The sequence below is a fragment of the Helicoverpa armigera genome, chromosome 6 (assembly GCF_030705265.1).
Source record: "Helicoverpa armigera isolate CAAS_96S chromosome 6, ASM3070526v1, whole genome shotgun sequence".
NCBI classification, from domain to species: domain Eukaryota; kingdom Metazoa; phylum Arthropoda; class Insecta; order Lepidoptera; family Noctuidae; genus Helicoverpa; species Helicoverpa armigera.
Genome location: NC_087125.1, coordinates 12,213,838 through 12,235,015, shown reverse-complemented (window position 1 = coordinate 12,235,015; position 21,178 = coordinate 12,213,838). Strand labels below are relative to the sequence as shown.

Sequence of the window (21,178 nt, the reverse complement as noted above, 5' to 3'; positions counted from 1 at the left end):
GCTCCAAATAAATGTGGTTAAACTGGATACTTGGTTAATTAATGGAGAAAGTAAAACTCTTGAGTATCAACCCACAGAAATATTTTTATTGTTACCAAACATATTTTCATAACAAAAATATTAGAACCCAAACCAGGTTCTCCGTTACCTAAAATTCTTACATTTAAATAAAATATAGAGGTACATCCACTTAGAAAGGCACGTGAGCCAGTTGGAGCACGCACGAATAGGCAAGACGATTGTACAAAGGCGGAGGGCAATATATTCGGCCGGGCTTAGGTATACTTCCTCGCAAAAGGGGCCAATTTACGGAAAACTGTATATTGCCACACTGCAACGAATACCCGTCACGTTTTACGTCTTGGCTTTCTTTATTTTGGAAGAAATGTAGGGTGCGAGGACATTTTTGCTATGGCGACAATAGAGTCAACTTATTGTGTTAGGTTTGCTTGAAACTGAGATTGGTGTCAAATGTTCGTAAGGGACAGTAAATTGGATTTATTTATGTCTTCGCTATCTCTGGCAATAATAAAGAGCAGATTGAGACGGATATCTTGATATCTTTAAACAGTGGCTACGGTTGTGATAGAGACATAAGATGATGAAGATGATGATGAACAATAATATAACATACTAAGGTAATGCAATTGCAACAAAAGCGGGACCGCATTGAAACAAATACTGAAGACTACAGATAAAAAGAACTACACAGCATTAAAACTACAGAACAACATGACAGGTCATCTATTACACATATACCTGATTAAGTCAGCCATACTACTAATATGGTTAAAATTGTATGTAATAAACTTCATCTCACTGCAAAAGGTGGCGTAGTTGACAGCAAAATGAGAGCCAACGTGATTTATGGAAACTTTTAATTAGTGCAAAATGTGACAGCTCATTATATCAACGTGTCTTTTGTGTGCGGTAGTGATGTCAGAGTTAGTTTTGCAGGAGAGACTAGTTAGTAGTGAAATTATAAAGTTGTTTTCTTTTTTAATTTTGTGCTGTTCAGTCTGTGTTCTTAAATTTTCGCTTGTTACGTTTTTATTAAGACTTGTGTCGTTAGTTTGTGTGTGTGTTGTTAGTTTTTATTTTTATTTTGGCAAGTGTTAATCAATGGTTCCCTCTTTTTTCTTCATCCATATTTTAAAATCGATCCGCCGACTAAACTAGATATGCCTGCAATAAATCAGTTTCTGTTACCTATCAGTTTCTGTATTCATGCAAGTGTATTAGTTTTTAATTTAACTTTGCCTCAACTTTCCTTCCAAGATGTCACCTCTTTACCCCTTAACCGTACGGCAATAATAACTTTATGAATATACATGTCCAGGGTAACAAGCAATATGTGGGTGAGGCAGTCGTAAAGTCCAGCTGTGTTATACACCGCAATGAATACAATAAGAACTTTTATCTGTCCAATATAACGTTTATCGTTTCTTGCGCACCAATGGATGGATCTGTTTGTATCGTCAGGTCGTAAAAAAAGTAATTTCTTGTAACCTATCTTATTGCAGTCAATGTTACATTTGAAATGCAGGAGTATATATGGGTTGGCAACGGTTTCGGTGTTTGGAGGCCAGGCTTTGTCAATGCCGATCATAATAATAATTGCTGCAGTGTTTTCTAGTGTTGGTTTCAAAGTCATGTCTCTAGTTGTTATAACTGAAGTAGATTCAGGAGTTTCGATTTATAAAATATCGGGTACCCTAACTCACAATTCGGAAATTATATACTAATTCTAGTATGCTAAGGAGACTAAAATTATCATTAATGTTGTTCTAAAAAAAATCTTAAACATATCTTTATTTGCACCTAAACGATTTATTAATCTACAATCATCAAAACAACTATTCCAATTTATTAACTCAATAAAATGATTCGTTCAACATTTTTGGCGACATATCTTAGTCAATTTGTTTTGACGGTGTTTGTTTCCACGTAGAATCCCGATGGGTTTTTGGCACGTAGCTTACGCGCGTTCGTGGGCGAAGTCTCACTATAAAATAACGAAACTCGCTGAAAAAAGGTCCGAATACATTCTGACCGTGGCAGTGACGTATCGTCTGACATACATTTACTTGAGTTCAAAATGTGAACAAGTTATAGGAGAGAACGTGGCTCCTTTATCGCCGTAATGGTCTTCGAGAGTTGGTAATGGTCCATTCGATGCCGTTTTGGTGTCCAAAATGGTGCCAAAATGTTTGTTTATTTCATCCAACGTCTTCCTTGGTTCGTTGCTGATTGGACAAAGTGTGATGCGTTTTAAATTGGCTGTTGTTTTCCTAAAGTATTGGCTAATAACTGAAAGGTTTGGTGCATCGTTGCCAGGACATTGTCACAATCTTGGCGCATACTGGTGTGACGTATGTTTTCTCGCTTTCAATCAATTGTTTTGAAGGGATTCCCAAGCCAAATATTTTTGTTAGACACATTTTCCTTTTCAATATTAGAATAACAATTACGATTTATAGTTTGTAGAGTATTAAATTCTTAAACTATATCAAAGAGCTCGTCGTAGACTTTTAGAACCAATGGTTTATTGGCATCCACTCCGCAATTTACTATTTCTGTCTACTAAACTAATAAACTTTTAGTTTTGTTGTATCGTGAGAGTGACTCGTCGAGTATGTTTTTGTTCCGCGAATAAACATTACTACATGCTGTTGTAATGAAATCGAATCGAATCTGTCTGTAAGTTTCTATATTATGGTATCTGCATCAATTTGGGTAGTTCTAAAATTAGACCGTTTTACATTATCATTGTACCCTTCGCATATGGGAACGATTGCTGCCTCCGATTTTTGCACGTGGTCAAATATTGCATCTACATTAATAAATAGCTGAAATGTTACGTAAAGTTTTTATGTTATTTAATGGTTATTTAGGAATATTTGGCTTTCACAAAGTAATAGAATCAATGCAATAATAAATCAGTATACTGTTTGGCGTATTCTCACGGACACATCTGAGTACGGACTGATTGTTGGCAAATAACTCAGAAACAATATGTTGTCTACCTGACGTTATGTCTGTTATGATGCACGCAGAACTTACTTCATGATGAAAACACTTCCCTTCTAAATCCTGAAATAATACAAACCACGTGCAATAAACCTTCACTTGAAGACAAAGTTCAACAAACAGAACCATATGGTTTCTCTCAGACATAGAACTTGATATAGTCGTAAATTACGTAAGTGTCGGGGTGAATGTTCTAGAAGGAGTTAATTTGTTCAGCGCTCACTTATTCATGAATCATGAACTTACAGTTGGGTTTAGCTTGGATGGGAGATCGATAGTTCAGTATGGATTCTAGGGCAGTGTTTGGTTCAATGAAGTCGATGACTCTGGTGAATAGAAGGGTAGGTACTACTGTAGGCTGTTGAATGAAAGTGCCAAAATATTCTGCTCTTTCTTTCTGCCTATCTTCTGAGAGTGTTCTTGCATCAGCAACCGGGCGAACATTGGAGCGTGGGGTCCTACAAAATTGTCGTCTATATTCTCTGTTAATTCGAAATTCTTGTCACTTATTATGGTGGGTGAACGTTCTCAGTTAGAAAAATATTAATTGATCGTAATTTATTCCAGACAGGCATGTTGTGAGGATTACTTTAAGTTTTTCTTCTTATGTAGGCACGTGTTTCGATTAAGGATCACCGAATTTAATTATAATATAAACTAGACATGAATATTCGTGTTTTGAAACGTTATTAAAATACTTGTACTTAGTCTTTATTCAAACAAGACATGTGTGAGCATCTCACGCAACTGAAACTTGCAAAGCTTGTAATTAAACTTGTGTATTCAGTAGTTTATGAAACTCGAAGGAAACGTTTCATGCTCGTGTGAATAAATCTCATCCTGCTATTATAAACGTGAAAGTTTCAGGGATGTTTGTTACTGCTCCACTGGAAAACACAGAAATGCTTACTCAATGTCTACTATTTTGTAGATAAGCACCATCTTTCTGACCCTATCATAATTTTTATTCTGGGTGGTTGCAACATGTCCTCTTCTTCTATACTTCTGTGTAGGAAGCCATCTCTCAAGTAACATTCGTTTCATTGATTTCCTAGTCCAGATTATATAATAAAGGATAATTTTATCTCATCATGGACACAATTTCTCAACTTAAACTGAAGCATATTTCCATATTTACCTATAAAGTTTAATCGCGGAAAATTGTATTAACAAAGTTTAATTTCTAATAACATTATCGTCACTCCGTCGTTTGCCTGACCTTTTGCTTTCGCTATTTCCTCAAAGAAAATTATTAAACTTGTTTATGACAGCCAATTAATCTGGCTCAGCCAAGTGCCCTCGTAAACATGCCAAGAAAACTGCTTATTAAGCACTCTTGCTATATCTTATTGGTCGTCTATTTTGATATACGGAATCTTAGGTAAAGAGAATAATATTTACCAAAATATTATGTATTGGCAAGTAAGTAGCTATTACCCAAAGTAACATAGAGAGAAGAAAGAAAGAAAGAAAAAAAAAATGTATTGGTACAACACAAGGAAAACATAGCAAACGACATATTTAGAAAGTACCTGAAAAAAGAAATGTGTTTGTCAAATAGGTCCAGTTCAGTATTATGACTTACAAAAAGTGCCTGACGCTGGTTTTCAACTGGACCTAAAAGGAGTTGCGGGTGGAATGCGTGCGTATATGAATGAATATCATGAATCACTGTTGACTTGGCAGTATTACTTACTTACTGGCTTAACACCAGCGAAAGCTATAATTTGAAATATCTCTGTGGATACTACTAATTGATCTGTTGCTTTATCAATTTACTACAAAGAAAATTATGTAATTGATTAAATAATAAAATAACGTAAGCGTGTTGTCATTTTGCTATTACGTTAATAGTTGTTTTTTTTACGTCAAACGCTTAAAATTATCACGCTAGAAGAAAGGGTTCTGATTGCAATAGTTCCTATTGACGGACAAAAAATAACTACCAATCTATCAAATAAAGCAATAAGCAGTAATGATCCATTGTTTTTATGAAAGTTTGTATTAACAATGGCTGATAAAACAAATACAACAATACAAATTTAGTGACTAGCTACACAAATTACCATAATTAATTGCCCATTTTTACTAAAGGTACAAAATTCGTCACTTTCCTTTACGTAATCCCCATTTATGTAAATCGTAGTTTAGATTACGTCAAATTCATTTATTCGTTAAAACCACAAAAAAAAATCGAAGAATAAGATAAGTATAAGATGTAATAACAGTAAGATGTTACGAAACTACATAGTTTTAATAAAGCTCAAGTTACTCGTAAATCTTACCTTGATAAGAGAAACACATTTCTAATTACGTTTGAAGAGTGTGTCTGCTCGGTAACTCCCGTAATTCAATTGTGAAAATTAAATTAGTAATATAGAACCATAACCACCCTTATCACTCTTTCTTTCAATTTCACGAGCCATCGCCACTTCGGCAGCTTCCCTTTCATCATAACCCAATTATATTCCTTTTTCCATCAGTTCAGCTAATGCACTTATCCTTGAGTACGGAACCACTTACGACTGGCGTCCCAGGGATCTGTAATTGTGTTACTTGGTCCGGTATTAAAAGCTTTCTTATGTAGCCTAAGTAATCCCTTCATATTCTCTAAATATGCGGGCTTAGAGATTTTGATGGATAGATGGGATGGGAGTCTAGACTGATGTTGAGACCTTGGTAAATATTATTGTTGTAGCGTCTATATTTTTCTTGATTTAATATCAACCTTGGTGAGCCACATTGTGAAGAATGTCTTGAAGATACAATATGATTGAAAAAGATACACAGAAAGTAAAGTTAGGATGTTAATCATAACAGTCAAGTTCAAGTTTAAATAAGACATTTAAAACATACACAACCAAGACCACAGTAAAACGATATCTTCATTAGAAACAAGCCACACTAATTACAATCATCAATCAAGGCACACCATTACCAAACCATGACGCGAAGACGATTTACAATCCACATTATCACATGCACTAAGGTCTTTCTCAGGGAACGGTTAATTAGATTAATTAGTCGACCGCAACGATGCAGAACTGAACACCTGTGGTTTATATGGTGTGCGTACTATAGATGATGAAGATAGATATGCAGAAGGTATACAATGCCTTGTTGATGTTGCAGGATAAGCAGATAATGTAAGAAGGGTATAAGATGATGAAAATGTAATACCAACTGATAATGAAAATTACTCGTATTGTTAAGAATTTCGCGATCACCGGCTTTCACCAAGCTACTCAGACATTTTTCATTTATTTGCTGCACTTTCGCTTAATCCTCATCTGTTATTATTTCTAGGTTTATATATAACTACACTATTAACAAGTGTATACGCTTAGAGGCTGCAATTTAATTCAGAAACAATCTTAAGAGAAGACGCATCTAAGCACACATTATTTATTCTGTTGCAAAACGCATCTCATTTAAACCCCATATGAATATAAATTCTATTCCTTTGACCTCCTTAATGAGGAATGGTTAAAAGCAAGCAATATGAGGCGTTCCCACAATAAACTTGAAATAAACCCTAACTATAAAACTGAACGTTTTCATCTCGATAAATAATTCAAAGCGTTTGGTTCAGACGCTATTAATTATCGCTGGTCGTTAGTGAAACGATTCGCTTTGGGGCGTGCTCTAACCGTTTTATATTTAGGTTTCACAACTTAATCTGGCTATCGGTAACTGAATGTTTAATAGTGTAATGAATTGCTAAGCGGAGAAAGAAAACGTGAATTGTAATTCTGGATAATCATATTCTATCCCCCGATGTAGACCCTCTGATGGATGGACCTCTTCTGAAGTCATGACTTGGTAATTTTTGAATGAGTCAAATGAATATAATTCAAGCTGAAGACGAGATTCCGATAATCAATAATCAAGCTCCAACTACGGCCAAGAACAACAACACAGAAAACACAAACAAAATTAATTCCCGCCTTACATAACCATGTTTTTATCTACCACAACACATGCATCAATATATTCATCATATACATGAGTTATTGGAAACCGATGCTGGTCTCTAGGGGCCTCGTGTATTCCGGGAGCGTCGATTGCAAATTGGACGTCTCACTCCAATTTGTCATGTTCAACAGTAGTGACGGGGAAATCGCAGGACGTAGCGTGTATCCCGTCGTCAGTTCTGGCTCGTTATTAAATTTTATTTTATGGGTCAGCCGGATGGTAGTTGGGATTGCAAAAATGAGTCGCATTTTGTCTTGCATTGTGACTTCATCTTTATACAAGTCTATATTCTCAATTTTGGTATGGAATTTTTCATTGATACAAGAAAATATTCTCGTAATTGTTGTGACTGCCTTTATGCAACAAACGTCTCAATTATGAAGTCGGTTACGATGGGAACAATTTATGATGTATCATACTGTAGCAGTCTGTATAATTACATTTTGGCATAACACAATTTTTCACATTTGACCTTTCCAAGCTTCATCGTTCATGCTCTCAACAGTACATTAATTATAACCGCAATTCCCCGTTTAATTTCGACACTGACCTTTTCATATCACACATAAAGTATTCACTCTAAAATAATTTCGCGGGATTACTTTCAATTCCCGGTTTTACAAACAGCACTAGAGCTAACGTTTTCGCTTCCCAATGGGATTGTCGGAGTGCGGAGTTTCCATCGCTTTGTTTTATTTCCATTTCGTAGTAACAGCGGTGGGCATTAATCGAGTTTGTGTGCTTGCGGTCTGTGACGCCGCAATTATACTGGACGCTTTTAAAATTCCGTTTTTATTTTTCCATGCGAAGTTTTTATAGTGATGTTGTTTTGTTTTAATTATTGTGGTTTTCGCACCTACTTTTCATGTTGATGGCATCAGCATTAAGACTGGTGCTAATAATTTAGTTATTGGGATACCGGATATCAATGCTTCTGCGTTCTCTGATGATAAGTTCAAACACTAACAATCCATGAGGGTAGGAAATCCTGGATGGACTAAATCACCGATATCATTTTACACATACTTTCAAATGTCCATATTTCATCATAATTTCCAAAACAATCATGACACATTTAACCCTTACCTTGCAGCTACAACAAAACTACCATAACTGCTTTTAGATTCGTTACAGCCATTTGGCTTCTCACCAAATTCTACTACATATATTGTTCAACGCCGTACATTATATACTTCCACTAGTAGATTTCGAACAAAGAGCTTATTTGCTTTGCGTGGGCGCATTAAATGTACCTTGAAATGGATTGTAGGATCATTTTGCCTATGTATCAGCGATGGGTTAAACTTTCAGCGGGTTTTATGTATTAGTTCGGTATTTATTTATTGTGTGATGTAAGAGGGTTTCTGTAATCAGGATTAGGGTTGTATTTGTATGTGCTGATGGATTCTGTTCTTCATTTTAATCAGTGTTGACAGACTTCGCATATCTATCCTTTGTTGAGACTCAGTTGTAGTATTTTTACTACACTTTACTTCTAAGAAAAGGAGGAGGTTCTCATTTCGGGTGCTTGTATTTTTTTCCTTAAAAACTTTTATATCTTGTAGCCTAATCTCCATTTTTTAAGTTTTCTCTTTAACCAGTTACGTTGTGACTTGTATTAATGTTAATTTCTTCTTGTCCACAGAAGAGGAATGCTACCACTGCATGGCGAGCCTGGTGGCGTCCAAGGAGAAGATGTTCATCACGCAAACGAAACTACTCAACGAAGTCACATGGAAGACGGTCATGCAGATCGCTAAGAAACATGCCGTAAGTTTACATTTCACATAGTCTTTAAAGCTTTAAAACTCAAATAAGTTTGCCGGTATGAAGTTGGTCACTAGTGTAGTAAAATTATCCAGTATGCGGTAGGCGCAAGGTATCAAAAATTGTCTTCGTACATTTTTGTCGTGTACTCACCTCAGCTAACTGCGGAATGGCAGAATTTCAATGAGCCTCGTGTGACGTCCGCCTCCGATTTGAACTATTTTTAACTTTAATTCGATAAAACAGGACAACCTCGTTCTCGACAATGCCTTAAATTATAACTCTGGTACTAGTCCTACGAAGATGCTTGTAAAATTTTGCTGTCGACAAGAATTTTAAACGAAGTTATTACATTTTAAAAATGTCTCTTTCAACGCAAAGAATCTATGTATTTACTCCACTTTACATTTTATGCAGCTATAAAGTTCCCATAAATCAATAAATTACGCAAATAAGATAATGACTAGCATATCGTTTAATTAAGTTTTTCCTTATTATAAATGCAGTTATGCGTAACCAAGTTAATAGCAGGACATTAAACTTTGATATTAATAGCAACGGGTTGTGTTGTGAAGTTAAATACTTGGGTACCTAACATAATAGCAGTTTCTTGACCTAAAGGCGGTTTATAGTTCAAGAAATTCTGTATTTCTACTAATTATTCTCCTTTCTGCTCTGTTGTGTATTATGTATTTGTATTTTTCTTCAATTCATATTTTAGGCAATCAAGCTATATTTTCTTTCTTTATTCTACTTCTCCCTACGACTCCACATTCATACTCTTTCAGTTCTACTAAAGTTTAACAACATTCTTGCGTTAAGTCTCTAGATTTGACGGACTTGTCTGATCGGACTTGGGGTTGTTCCAATAAGATTCCGCGTTGCTGTAACTATGTAGTTATGTAAGTGAGTTCCAGATCCCATACTATATTTTTACCCCATCTTACTTTTCTACAAGTATAACGACGTCAAAATAAGGAGTATTTTTAAGGTTCCGTACCCAAAGGGTAAAACGGGACCCTATTGTTTTCGCTCCTCTATCCGTCCGTCCGTCCGACAGTCAGTCACCGTGATAATTAGAGGGTTGAAATTTTCACAGATGATGTGTTTCTGTTACCACTATAACAACAAATACTGAAAACTAGAATTAAATAAATATTTTGGGGGGCTCCCATACAACAAACGTGATTTTTTTTGCTAATTTTCTAAACAATGTTACGGAACCCTTCGTGCGCGAGTCCGATTCGCACTTGACCGGTTTTTACAAGTATAACGACGTCAAAATAGTGAGTATTTTTTATAACAACACAGTCGTTATGTAAACTAAATAACATCAATTGTGACATTTTATTTTCGTATCCGAGGTATTGCGTGCGCGTTTATACAATCAAACGAATAAATCTGACTTTTAAATTATAGTTTTGAGGTCCTTACATTGTGTAACTGCGTTATTTTATTGGAATGTTTATTAAGACCATTGTTTTTATAGACACGACAAAATAATCATATTAATGTAGTGGGGAAGGTTATGAGCATGAAAGAGGAAAGGGGCGATCAAAGAAACGATGGACGGATTTTGTGAAAGGCTGTGCTTGGAAAGAATGTCACTTGTAAGATGACTTCTGACAGAAATCTATGGGAAAAAAACACATGCTGCGCTGACCCTATAGATATAAAATAGGGATAAAGGCAGGAGGATAATAAAGAAAATAATCAATGAAAGTTGATCGCTTTCGCACTAAATCCCTGAAGTAATTTAAAAAAGATTTGCACGAAGCTTAAACATTTTCCTCAACCGTTGTTTCCGAGAAAATGTTACTTTGTAATCGAATAAAATCGTGGGAAAATCCTAATATCTACTTAAGTATGCTACTCGCTATCGTGTCTCAAACAATGTTTCGTTTATTTTTCCTGAAAAATTTAATTTTCCTTGACAAATATTCTTTCAGTGGGACTTATTGAACAGAAGGGTCTCGCTCCCATTACGTATGCTTAAATGTGTAAGTTTCATGTATAGAGGTTTGTTACTCTTTCACACAAAATCTACAAAATGGATTTTAATGAAACTTATCAATAAGTATCCGTTTTCGCGTTGCTCGCATCCCGAGGTAACTTCTTCGCTTATCGGGATAAAATATAGTCTGTGTAACTCGGAAATAGAGTAGCTTTCCAACAGTAAAATATTTTTTCAAATCGGTTCAGTAGTTTCGAAGCCTTAAGAGTACAAACAAACAATGTTTGCTATTTATTTTATATTAAACATAGTATAGACGCAGCTGATACATTAGTACACCAAACACGCTACACTAAATTATCGTTTTATATATTAATGCATATTAATACATACGCGTTATAATGTATTTTATTAAGTACCTTATTGAAGGGTTACGTAGAAGGAAGACTGACTAATTTCTCTCCACTTTGAAGTGTGATTGACATTCAGACCTTGATTGAAACTTAATTAGTTTAACCGTTAAACATGCCCTTTGAAGTTATAGAAGGGTGGTTCGTGGCTACGTTTTATATACCGTGAATACTAGTTAGATAAGAATTTGTTAGTATTACGAAGAAATTCAGTAACAAATATGTATTCACTTTGAAAAAAAATTACCCAATTGTAGTCTGCAAAATGTTCAAACTAAAGTACACAATTTTCCTTTCTTGCTACTGTCACAAAGTCAAAAAGAAGAGTATAAAAGTTCATAGCAATGCCAAATTCGTTGAATATTCTCGAAAAGAAATTCCCAAAGGACATTGCAATACATTTTATTCGGGTCAAACTTTCCAGGGAAAACATAGCAACCCCATTACTATAATGAAATCCTTTGCATCCCAAAAGTTTCCTCTACTAAAAACTAAAGCAGTTTCCTTTGCATTTTCCTTGAATTTAAACCCCGAAAGGAAGATGCGCGGAGATGCCATAATACAGGTAGGTCAGGTAAAATTCTTCTAGGTAAAATTCGTACGGCGGTCATGACCAAAACAAAAAGTTACTAAAGAACTAACTAGGCGTTTGGGTTGTTTGAGACATCTCTCAACGATTTTTTGCTATTTAAAAAATCGTTCGTCTCCAAAGAAAGCATATAAGGGCGAAAACAGTAACCTTCCTCTTTGCCCGCTTACTCGCATTTAGGCGCGCTACTTTCTTAGGCGATTTTCCGTTATGGCACCTCCGCTAGTCATTTGTTCTCCATGATTCAAACTGCTGGATTTCCAGTTTGTGTAATTTTCCCCCTTTATACATAGGCCATTGCGTGCCAACCCCTCCCCCCCCCCTTCCCAGAAGTGGCGCTTATCGAAACCATTACTGCGCCATAACTCTAGGACACGCAATGGGGGACACTAACTCCTTAAACTATTCCCTTTTGTTTTTATCGTGTAAATATATTATGGCGTCGTGGAGCCTTGGGACGGTGAGTTCTAGTATTTTACACACGATCGTTTTTTGTTTTCATTTTAATAGTGACGTGCAATATCGATTATAACCTGACCGTTTTTTGGTGCAATTGTCAGTTTCTGTCAGTCAGTACAAACGTTTTCGTATTCATAACGTATTCTCCTTTAAAACTGACAGGTTTCGGTACCCGTACATATCATTATTAGGGTATCAGCAAACACATGAACGTTACTCAAATTATAATAAATAAGGAATAATTAAACACGTGCTTATATTTTGTTGTATTCCCATAAGTTTTTAAGTTCGAGTACAATGACCTGAATAACTGTACCTTAAACTGGCCCTGAAATATAGTCACGAAAACCTCACAAAGTTTTGACAATATTGGTTTAACTGCAACTGAATACTTCAATAGATTCTAAGCCTTCAGTGATTCTGCATTTCGGATATTTATTTATTTTACTGATTGAATTTAACAATGTGTAAGGTCGATGTAGCTCAAATATTGTCCAAAAATGATCTTGAGGATAAATCAAACCTGGGTCAGGTAAGGACTCACATAATTCACAGACAAAATCAATCAACCAAATTGTCGATGATGTAAAAGATCTTTTAATTTTACTCCCACGGTAAAGCCGTATTACTTACTGTTTCAACGGCCTCTCCGAATATTCTAGTCAAAGGCAAGGGACTTAACAGCCGACCTCACAGATCAAGAGCTAACCTCCTTTTCCAATCTCGGTCACCTGACTGCTGACAATCGCAAAAAAGTCGCTTCATTGAGTATTACTATCAAGCGGGTTGATAACCTAATTAAATCACTCTTTATAATATTATCGATAAAAATCCACAGACTGATTTAAAATGAATCAGCACGTGTAGAACTACTTTATTATGTAAGCGTATAATTATCGCATCTAATTCACATATCACGTGTGTTCGCACCTACGTGATCTCACAATAAACTATCGATAACATTATCACGGAGGGCACAACACTATTTATCGACTATGAATAATAAACGGAGGGCAACGACCATTGAGGTAAAAATCGAGTGAACTTTAATCGATTTATTCGATAAAAATAAATGTTAATTGTGAATCGAGATTTGTGCCAAGGGTTGCATCTATGTTGTCATTGGTTGTAAAACACTCGTAATTTGTATTTTCTTTGTATTACCAAATGGAGGAGTGTCTACTTTCTTTCTTCCTATATTAGTTAAAATAATTTTATTTACTTTGATTTTTTTTTATACCGGTATCTATTTAGGTTCTATGAACAAATGGTTTTGAAAACAAACGTAGTTAACCGAATTAGGTAAACTACGTCGAAATAAGAATAAGAAAAGCTGCAAATCAGGTCAAGCAAGAGACCTATGTTCATCAGCAGAATTACATAGGGTTATGATAATGTAGGAAAAGTAAAGCAGCTGAATACGGTTAGACTGGAAGCCGACCACGACACAGTTGGGAAAAGGCTCAGAGGCTGATGATGACAATGTAGGTTTTTTTTTACAAAATGCGAGTGAGAGGGAAGAACCTAAGAATAGAAGAAGAATGCTCATAACTGATGCATTTATGTACTTACTAGTTGTGTTGTGTTTGCTTCCATACAGTTTCCGTACAGTGCTATGAATTGTTTGCAGAAGTCGGCGGCGCAGCACCTGTCGCGGCTGTCGGGAGCGATCGGGCCCGAGCGGATCTACGCCGACTGGCAGTGGTGGATCCTCGCCGCGTTGCCCTTCCCGCACCTCGTGCGAGTGCTCGACTGCTTCTTCCATGAGGGCATTAAGGTAATACATCGTTTACTGTTGAAGGAAATGTGCTCTTGGACCGTAAAGATCGTTGAGGTGCCGTGGATGTAACTGGTCCGTAATCGAAACACCAGCCACTTCTAAAGTGAAGTTGATTTACTGAAGTAAAATATTCAGCATTTTAGAACTGCGCTGAAATGAATTTTAACTGACCGTAGCTTTAATGACTGCGTGAATTTATTGTGGTTCTGACTACATGCCAAGTACGCGTTTTAGGAAGACTTCGGGTCCATTTTTAAATGTAACATCATCAAATGACCCCGCTTTGAGTTTGCAGCGTGGGGGAGTGATCATGTTCCTTCTTAAGCCCTTTATGAACCAGGGCCGCGGTATCTCGTTCAACCAATCTCAATAAGCAATTAAAATGTGTATAATGTTGTTTTCTAAATTCTAATACATTCTCTGAACTTCCCTCAGGTATTCTACAGGGTGGCGCTATCGATCCTCATCCTGTTCAACAAGCACGCATCGAACCAGAGCTCGGAGTGGTACGCCGAAGCCACGAAGAACGGCGTCGACCACGCCATTGACAAGTTTTGTAGGAACATGCCCGCCTCGCCCACCAAGCTGCTCAGGACTGCTTTCAGTATAAGGGCATTAAGGTAAGATAAATGATAAATAATAGGACTTTGGCATTGAAGATTTTTTGGTGTGTAGACTGCGGGTGTAAAGGAAATAGTGAAGGGACCGTGGTCACCATATCGATATCGATAATATTTTTAATGAAAATCATGTTCGATATTATGTAAACGAAAATGTTAGGTGCTTTTAGTTAGGATCCGAACTAAACATAACATTAACAAACATAAAAGCTTTTTGACATTATTTAGGTGGAGCTTGTATACTTTTGACCCAAATTAGAAACTAATTTACAAGTTCTTGCAAAATCTTTTGCTTTAAACTTTTTTCGGTGTCGTATACGACCGACATATTTTATGTAAATGTTTTTGCCTGAAATTGTATTAATTACTTTTTTCTACGCCCCGAAAGTAATGTCAACTTTTTAGCTCATGAATTAAACATGTCTTGTTATTAATTACGTTGGCAACGCGAAATTTTCGAAATATTTCATTCTTCGTCGCCTTTTCGGTGTTCGTAATTCTTGTATAAAAAGTTGTTCCTTTACAAAATTTCGTTCATTAGGCGGGTGTGTGAGACGAATGCATAATTAATTCGTCTCAATCAGAGTATGCAAATTAGATGAATCCCGAACGTCGCTTTATTAGATTTTGTATGGTAATGCAGGAATTTTGCCGTTTGTAAGATTATTTATGCTTTGTTTTCGTATTTAATGAAAATATGTGTGAAGTTTGCGGTGTAAAGCTTAGGATTATATAAAGCTGGGTTTAGCAGAAATGTGGGCACACGTTCCATTTTGTGATTAATAAAGTTGAATAATGGTGGAGAGTCGTGAGGGATTGAAGGATTTACTACGTGACTTGTTTTTCTGATTTATACGGTCACTGGAAGCCTGAACATTTCTCTCACCACATTGGGGAAACTATAAAACTTTACAGTAACACGTTTTTTTGTTAATTGTTCCTGTTGTCGAAGCTAATTTTCCTGTTTGACAGTTCACAGTACATATCGCGGGTGTTCATCAAGACGGAGATGACGCTCAAGTCCAAGCAAGTGATCACCGGGTCCCGGCTCGTCCGCTCCCGGTCTTCAGACAACCTCCCCACCAGCCAGTCACAAGTCAACATCCAGATGATGTCACACACTCTCACTATCCGCGAGGTATGTTACCACCTTTACAACACACCTCCCCAACTCTATGACATTTTGTTGACAGGTGTCAAATCATTTGACGTTTACGATATTCATGTTTGACATTGACAGCTTTGGTTTTTAAAAGTCTGCTAATTTATGGGAATGGTAAAAGTTTTTATGTGATTCGAGTTTTGGGCAGGGATTTATTATATCGATATTTTTAATGTACTAATATCATATGATATTATTTTTATTAATATATATTTTTTGCAGCAGATTTATGTATCAATATTATATGTATGTGGAATTTATATAAAAGAGATTTATTTACCATTGTGAAGAATGAAAATGATGGTAAAATTTCCCATAGAACGATAGCCACGTGTAGGTTTATGTTCTGCTTACGGGTAGCTTTGATGCTAACAGTCACGATGATATATCCTAACTACACACTGCACATTCACAAATATATACAAGAATATATTTGTATATCGGTTTATTTTACTTGGTTCGCAGAGAATGTCTGAGGAAACGTGCAAACAAATGGTATTGTACTACGACGACTTAGGCGTGGCTTTGGCTTTTATTTATCATTAAATTCATTCGATTGCAACCCTAACACGACTAACTATAAATCGAATTGTTGTACAAATTCGATAGTCCAGTCTAATATATCTAAGATACATATTGTTTCGTTTGTCGAACCACCGTTATGTTATGTTCGGTCTGTGTAGCCAACATCTGTGAATGACTATATTGTTGTGTCCGTCGATGTTATCATACGATTCGATTTTAATTCTCATTAGTTAAATATTTGAACCGAATGAACGATATCGAACATTCATATTATCATTCGCTTTGAATGTCTGATTTATTCATGTTTCTCTCATTGTTTTAAGTGTGACTATACTCTGTGTACAAAATATTTTCTCCTTAGAATAATTTATTGAACATAATTTTGTGTCAAAGCGTGCAGTTGGCATGTGTGTGGAGTTTCAGGACTCTCAGGAGTCGGAGACAAATGTATAAATACAAAATGCCATAACAAGTGGACAAAGCTTGACGAATTAACAAATGTTGAGAGAAATCGATAATAGTGATGTGAAGGCATGTATCGATTGTTTTGTGTGAGTGCTAACTGTGTGTCGATTTTCCCGTTAGGGCTCACATTCGCCGGGCCCGCGCGCCCTATCGATGGGCGTATTCCCAATCCAAGCCATAAGGTCGCAGATTCTAGACCAGAGCGAAGTAAGATACAAGTATTAAGTCACCAAATATAAGTGTCGCCCCTATTGAGAGCTTGCGACATTATATCGATGTTTAGATGCACCGCTTGTCACTAGGTGTTTTATTTATTTTGTTCTTTTGAAGCGATATAGCTTTGGAAGGATCGACTTTATGATAAGCTTGTTTTTGATTTGAACATTTTATTTTGCGTTTTTATGGTAAGTAAGTGTAAGCTAGTGTGCATGACGGCTGATGTGCGTCCTGTTTTTTTTCTCTGTTGTATTACATGTTTTATTTTGTACAGTGCCAATACTATAACTCAACCAAGCAACACAAAAAACCGTCTAAAATCAAATCAGATCGTAACTAAACCTCTTCAATATCATACTACCCTAGTTACCATAGTACCATTATCCCACCGTGACATCGGTGTTCACAGAGCCCCCGGTCTGCGCACTTGGCTCTTTGGTTCCCATTTCCTAACGCTGTTTTCAAGGATCAGCAACACCACGCGTCCGACCTCAGACAAAAGGTTTGACAGACGACTGTTATTACCTTACCTATACGTAATCGTAACTAAAGGGAGTTGTCGTGGTGGCACTCGTAATAGTAGATTTTTTAAATTTTTATTTTATTTCAGCACTTGGTAGCTATTCGGTTTTTTTAATATTGGAAGGTTCCGTAGGTATTTTTGAGGATTTTAGAGTCTTATAGTGTTAGGGTTGAGATCATAAGTACTTTTTATAGTCTGATTTTTAATTCGAGTCAGTAAAATGACATTTCCAGTGTTGCACAGTTTTAAAAAAATAGGGTCCCAAATAAATAGTCATGTGGCAAATCGAGATTTTTAAATCGAGAATTAAAAGTTAGTCTAGATTACATTCATTTATTTATTTGTACATACATTAATTTTTTTTATTAATATCAAATTGGCTTTATATTAACATAAATATGTAATTTACGGAAATTAAACTGAAAACATGTAATTAAATATTACATAAAATACTGTTGTTATATTTTTTTTTGTTATTGGCAGGACTAAAATCATGACTAAACTTCTAAGTCGATCGATTGTGGAACATCACTATTGTAGTGGGTCACCCTTTTTTGTGAAAGTGACAGTTGCCCCTGTCATTTTACTGACTCGAATTAAAAATCAGACTATAGGTGTAATTTGCTGTGGTAAAATGATCATTCTGTGATTAAGCCTTTGCCAACATAATTTATTTGTTAGATAGATTTTAGATGGCGGATTTGATTACATTATATGACATAAATTTACATAAATTTTATTAGATTTCAGTTATTCCTGATATCCATTATGTAACTATACGTAGATTTGAGATTTTTTTATATTTAATTAGTTGGCCCCTAGGTGACATATTTTATATCTTCTATTTATTGAATGTTTTAGATTTTAGACATTAAAGTACGGAATGTGATGTGGTATTTGTATTTAAAAATATAGCAGTATTTAGTAAGTAGTAGATAGATGGATAGATTATTCTTTATTGTACTTACACCAAGATAATTATTGTAGATTAGTGTCCCCCAATTTTGTAGAGGTAACCAAATCTTTTGGTAAGTTTAGTCAACCTACGGAACCCCAATTAGTTATGCATGTGTCTATAAAATCCACATTGTCACTGTATCTAGTTGCACCTTTATAGTGCCTGCGATCACATCTAGGAAAATTCTTTTCAAATTATAGTTTGAAGTAGCCACCGATTTTAGAGGTAGTCATAGTTTGATGTGGGTTTGTACTGAACAAGATATTAACTAAATAAATTAATTTTAGATTAGGCATCTTTTTAGTTAGTATTTATTGTTAATAGGGATATTAATAATGATAAATATCGACTCTTGCTATCCTGATCTCATTAGGTAATGTTATAATTTTGTGGGAATTAAGTATATGCCCATGTCAAAGACTTATTTTTTTTTTAATCTAGCTAGTCCATCACCAAGTTTTGTAGCATAAGACCTTATTCGTTATATGGATATTGTTGTCAATCAGTATTGTTTTCGGTGTTGTAGGATACTTTATACATAAACGTCACATTATTTTCGTATTTAATAACTCAGTATGTTAAATCGAATTTTAGATCTTAGAAAACGTAAATAAATGTAGATTTACCTACAATAACATTCGTGATGTCTATTTCTCCATGAAATTAATCATTTTTAAAGGTACGAACAGAATTGCGAGAAAAAGCTATAGAAACTGTAAGTTTTATAGAATGGGGCACACGAGATACGCGTCCAAAGTAGTTTTTAAATACCTTAGTGAAAAAAAAAATACTTAGTATAACTTAAAAGTCCCTAGTAAAGTCAAAGTATACATTGCACGCGTTTCTAATGTGCCCCACCCTTTACAAAAAATCTAGACGTTTTTCATAAATAATAATTTGTCTCTAGAACCCCATTATTAATTTAATAATTCCGAATGTGATTTTTAGATGTTAGATAAACCTGTAAAAAATAGCTTTTTTTTATAAAATCGTTGTTGTGTACTTAGCTCTAACTCGAGCTGTTTATTTTGTTGTTTATTTTAATATTAAATATTTAATGTTGCATGACATGTCATATCATTTGTATTTGTTCACGTAAATCATCCGTGATATTGCAATATGAACTTTAATTCAGTAACATAAGCATGAAAATCATCTGTAGCTTCACAAAGTCATGGTAAAATTGACCATTTTGTGGGAAATCATACAATGACCCCCTCCGCTGTGGGTGCAGCATGAGGCAGTGTCAGACTCTTACTGACTACAACCCACCATGTTCCTTCTTAAGCATGTTCTTTCATGTACCAGGGCCGCGGTAACTCTTTCGAACAATCCCGCAGCCCCGGCAGGTAGTAAAATAGATATAATAGAGTAAGGTATTGCAGTATCACTTTACTAGTACTGTGTTTATATCGTTCTTACGCACTTAAGCACAAGTCACTTTCACACGTTTACTAATACAACACCACTAACTGTGACGTCATTAAGATGTTGCCAGCTGAAATATAAAACTTCCAAAATAGTATTAAATTGGATAATTTTGGTAATTGGTTTTAAATTCATATTTTATTTACAGAATGCAAAGTACAGTTTATTTCTTTATTACATTAATTTATTGAGTGTATTAATTACATTGGTAAGAAGCGTGAATGATATTAATATATTATCTTCACCAGTGAGACAAAAAAAAAACTACACATTCTATCTCAAATATAATTTAATTTATTTTAATTACAATCCATTTAGTAAATTTTAAATAGCTATTTTTTAGCTAGTTATCAGTAGACCATATTTAGATAGCAGAGCAACCATCAACTACGAACAACCGCCTAAAAATCAAAAATATATTCTAACATTTTCAAAAATCGTTGCAGCTATTCACGCTATGGTCGTGGTTGCCCGTGCGGATCACGATGTACCAACCAGTGCTGCTATACACTACGGAAGAGCATGGTTGCTCGTTAACCACATTCTACGTGCGGGTTGAGCACCATGAACCAACGTTGCTCATGATCAAGACATGTAATAACGAGGTGAGGTTTATTTTATTATTTTTTAATTCTCTGAAGTATTTGCTTGTTCGTTAACCATATGCTTCCACGACTAGGTTTTTTTTATTATTCTTTGTTTCTGTTATGCTGCTGATAGCCATCCACGATAAATAAGCTATGTAGAACTGAAAGAATTTTCCAAATCAGACCAGTAGTTCCTCAAATTATCTGAATCAAACTAACTACTAACAACAATATAGGGAACTCCATTTATACTAGAGCAACGCAAACAAACCGTCTATACAAATAATCGGTTTGCCATAACTAGAAGCGTAAATTACCGACCACAATGTTTGCCTATAAAAAAATATCAAAATTTCCTAATTACATTCCAGGTATTCGGAGCATATTGTTCAACGAGATGGTTCGAGCGCAACCAGAAAGACGAGCGCGGCAACCGACAGGCTTACTTCGGCACCGGAGAGACATTCCTCTTTAGGTAACCATTCACTACGCGAGTTTTGATAGCAACCAACAACTTCTTGGTTGATCTGCTGCCTAGACGACATTAAATTGCGCAATATAACTAATTAATATTGAAGATTGCGTAATTTAATTGATCTTGTAGGTGTTATCAAAATAAGAAAAAAATTTTACAATGAAAAATTAAAGGGGTTATAAGTTTTTACTAATATTTTGTTATGATTTTTATTTATTTGTATTTTACAATATAGCAATTTATTTATTATATTGG

General features: G+C 35.4%; 1 protein-coding gene across 8 annotated transcripts in view; it reads left to right on the top strand.

The window, feature by feature from the left end:
• The window catches only part of LOC110374003 (GTPase-activating protein skywalker), an 80,294-nt gene that overhangs the window by 54,258 nt on the left and 4,858 nt on the right, over positions 1-21,178 (top strand). For 3 of the 8 annotated variants that reach the window (XM_049852165.2, XM_049852164.2, XM_049852166.2), the window contains exons 5-12: positions 8,651-8,775; positions 13,815-13,961; positions 14,400-14,584; positions 15,557-15,722; positions 16,857-16,943; positions 19,113-19,148; positions 20,308-20,466; positions 20,820-20,923. In XM_049852165.2, the coding sequence (XP_049708122.2) occupies positions 8,651-8,775; positions 13,815-13,961; positions 14,400-14,584; positions 15,557-15,722; positions 16,857-16,943; positions 19,113-19,148; positions 20,308-20,466; positions 20,820-20,923 (1,009 nt within the window). Of the gene's footprint in view, positions 1-8,650; positions 8,776-13,814; positions 13,962-14,399; positions 14,585-15,556; positions 15,723-16,211; positions 16,242-16,856; positions 16,944-19,112; positions 19,149-20,307; positions 20,467-20,819; positions 20,924-21,178 lie in introns of all 8 variants that reach the window. The other 5 variants (XM_064035232.1, XM_021331517.3, XM_049852167.2 and 2 more) reach the window with 4 other exon arrangements.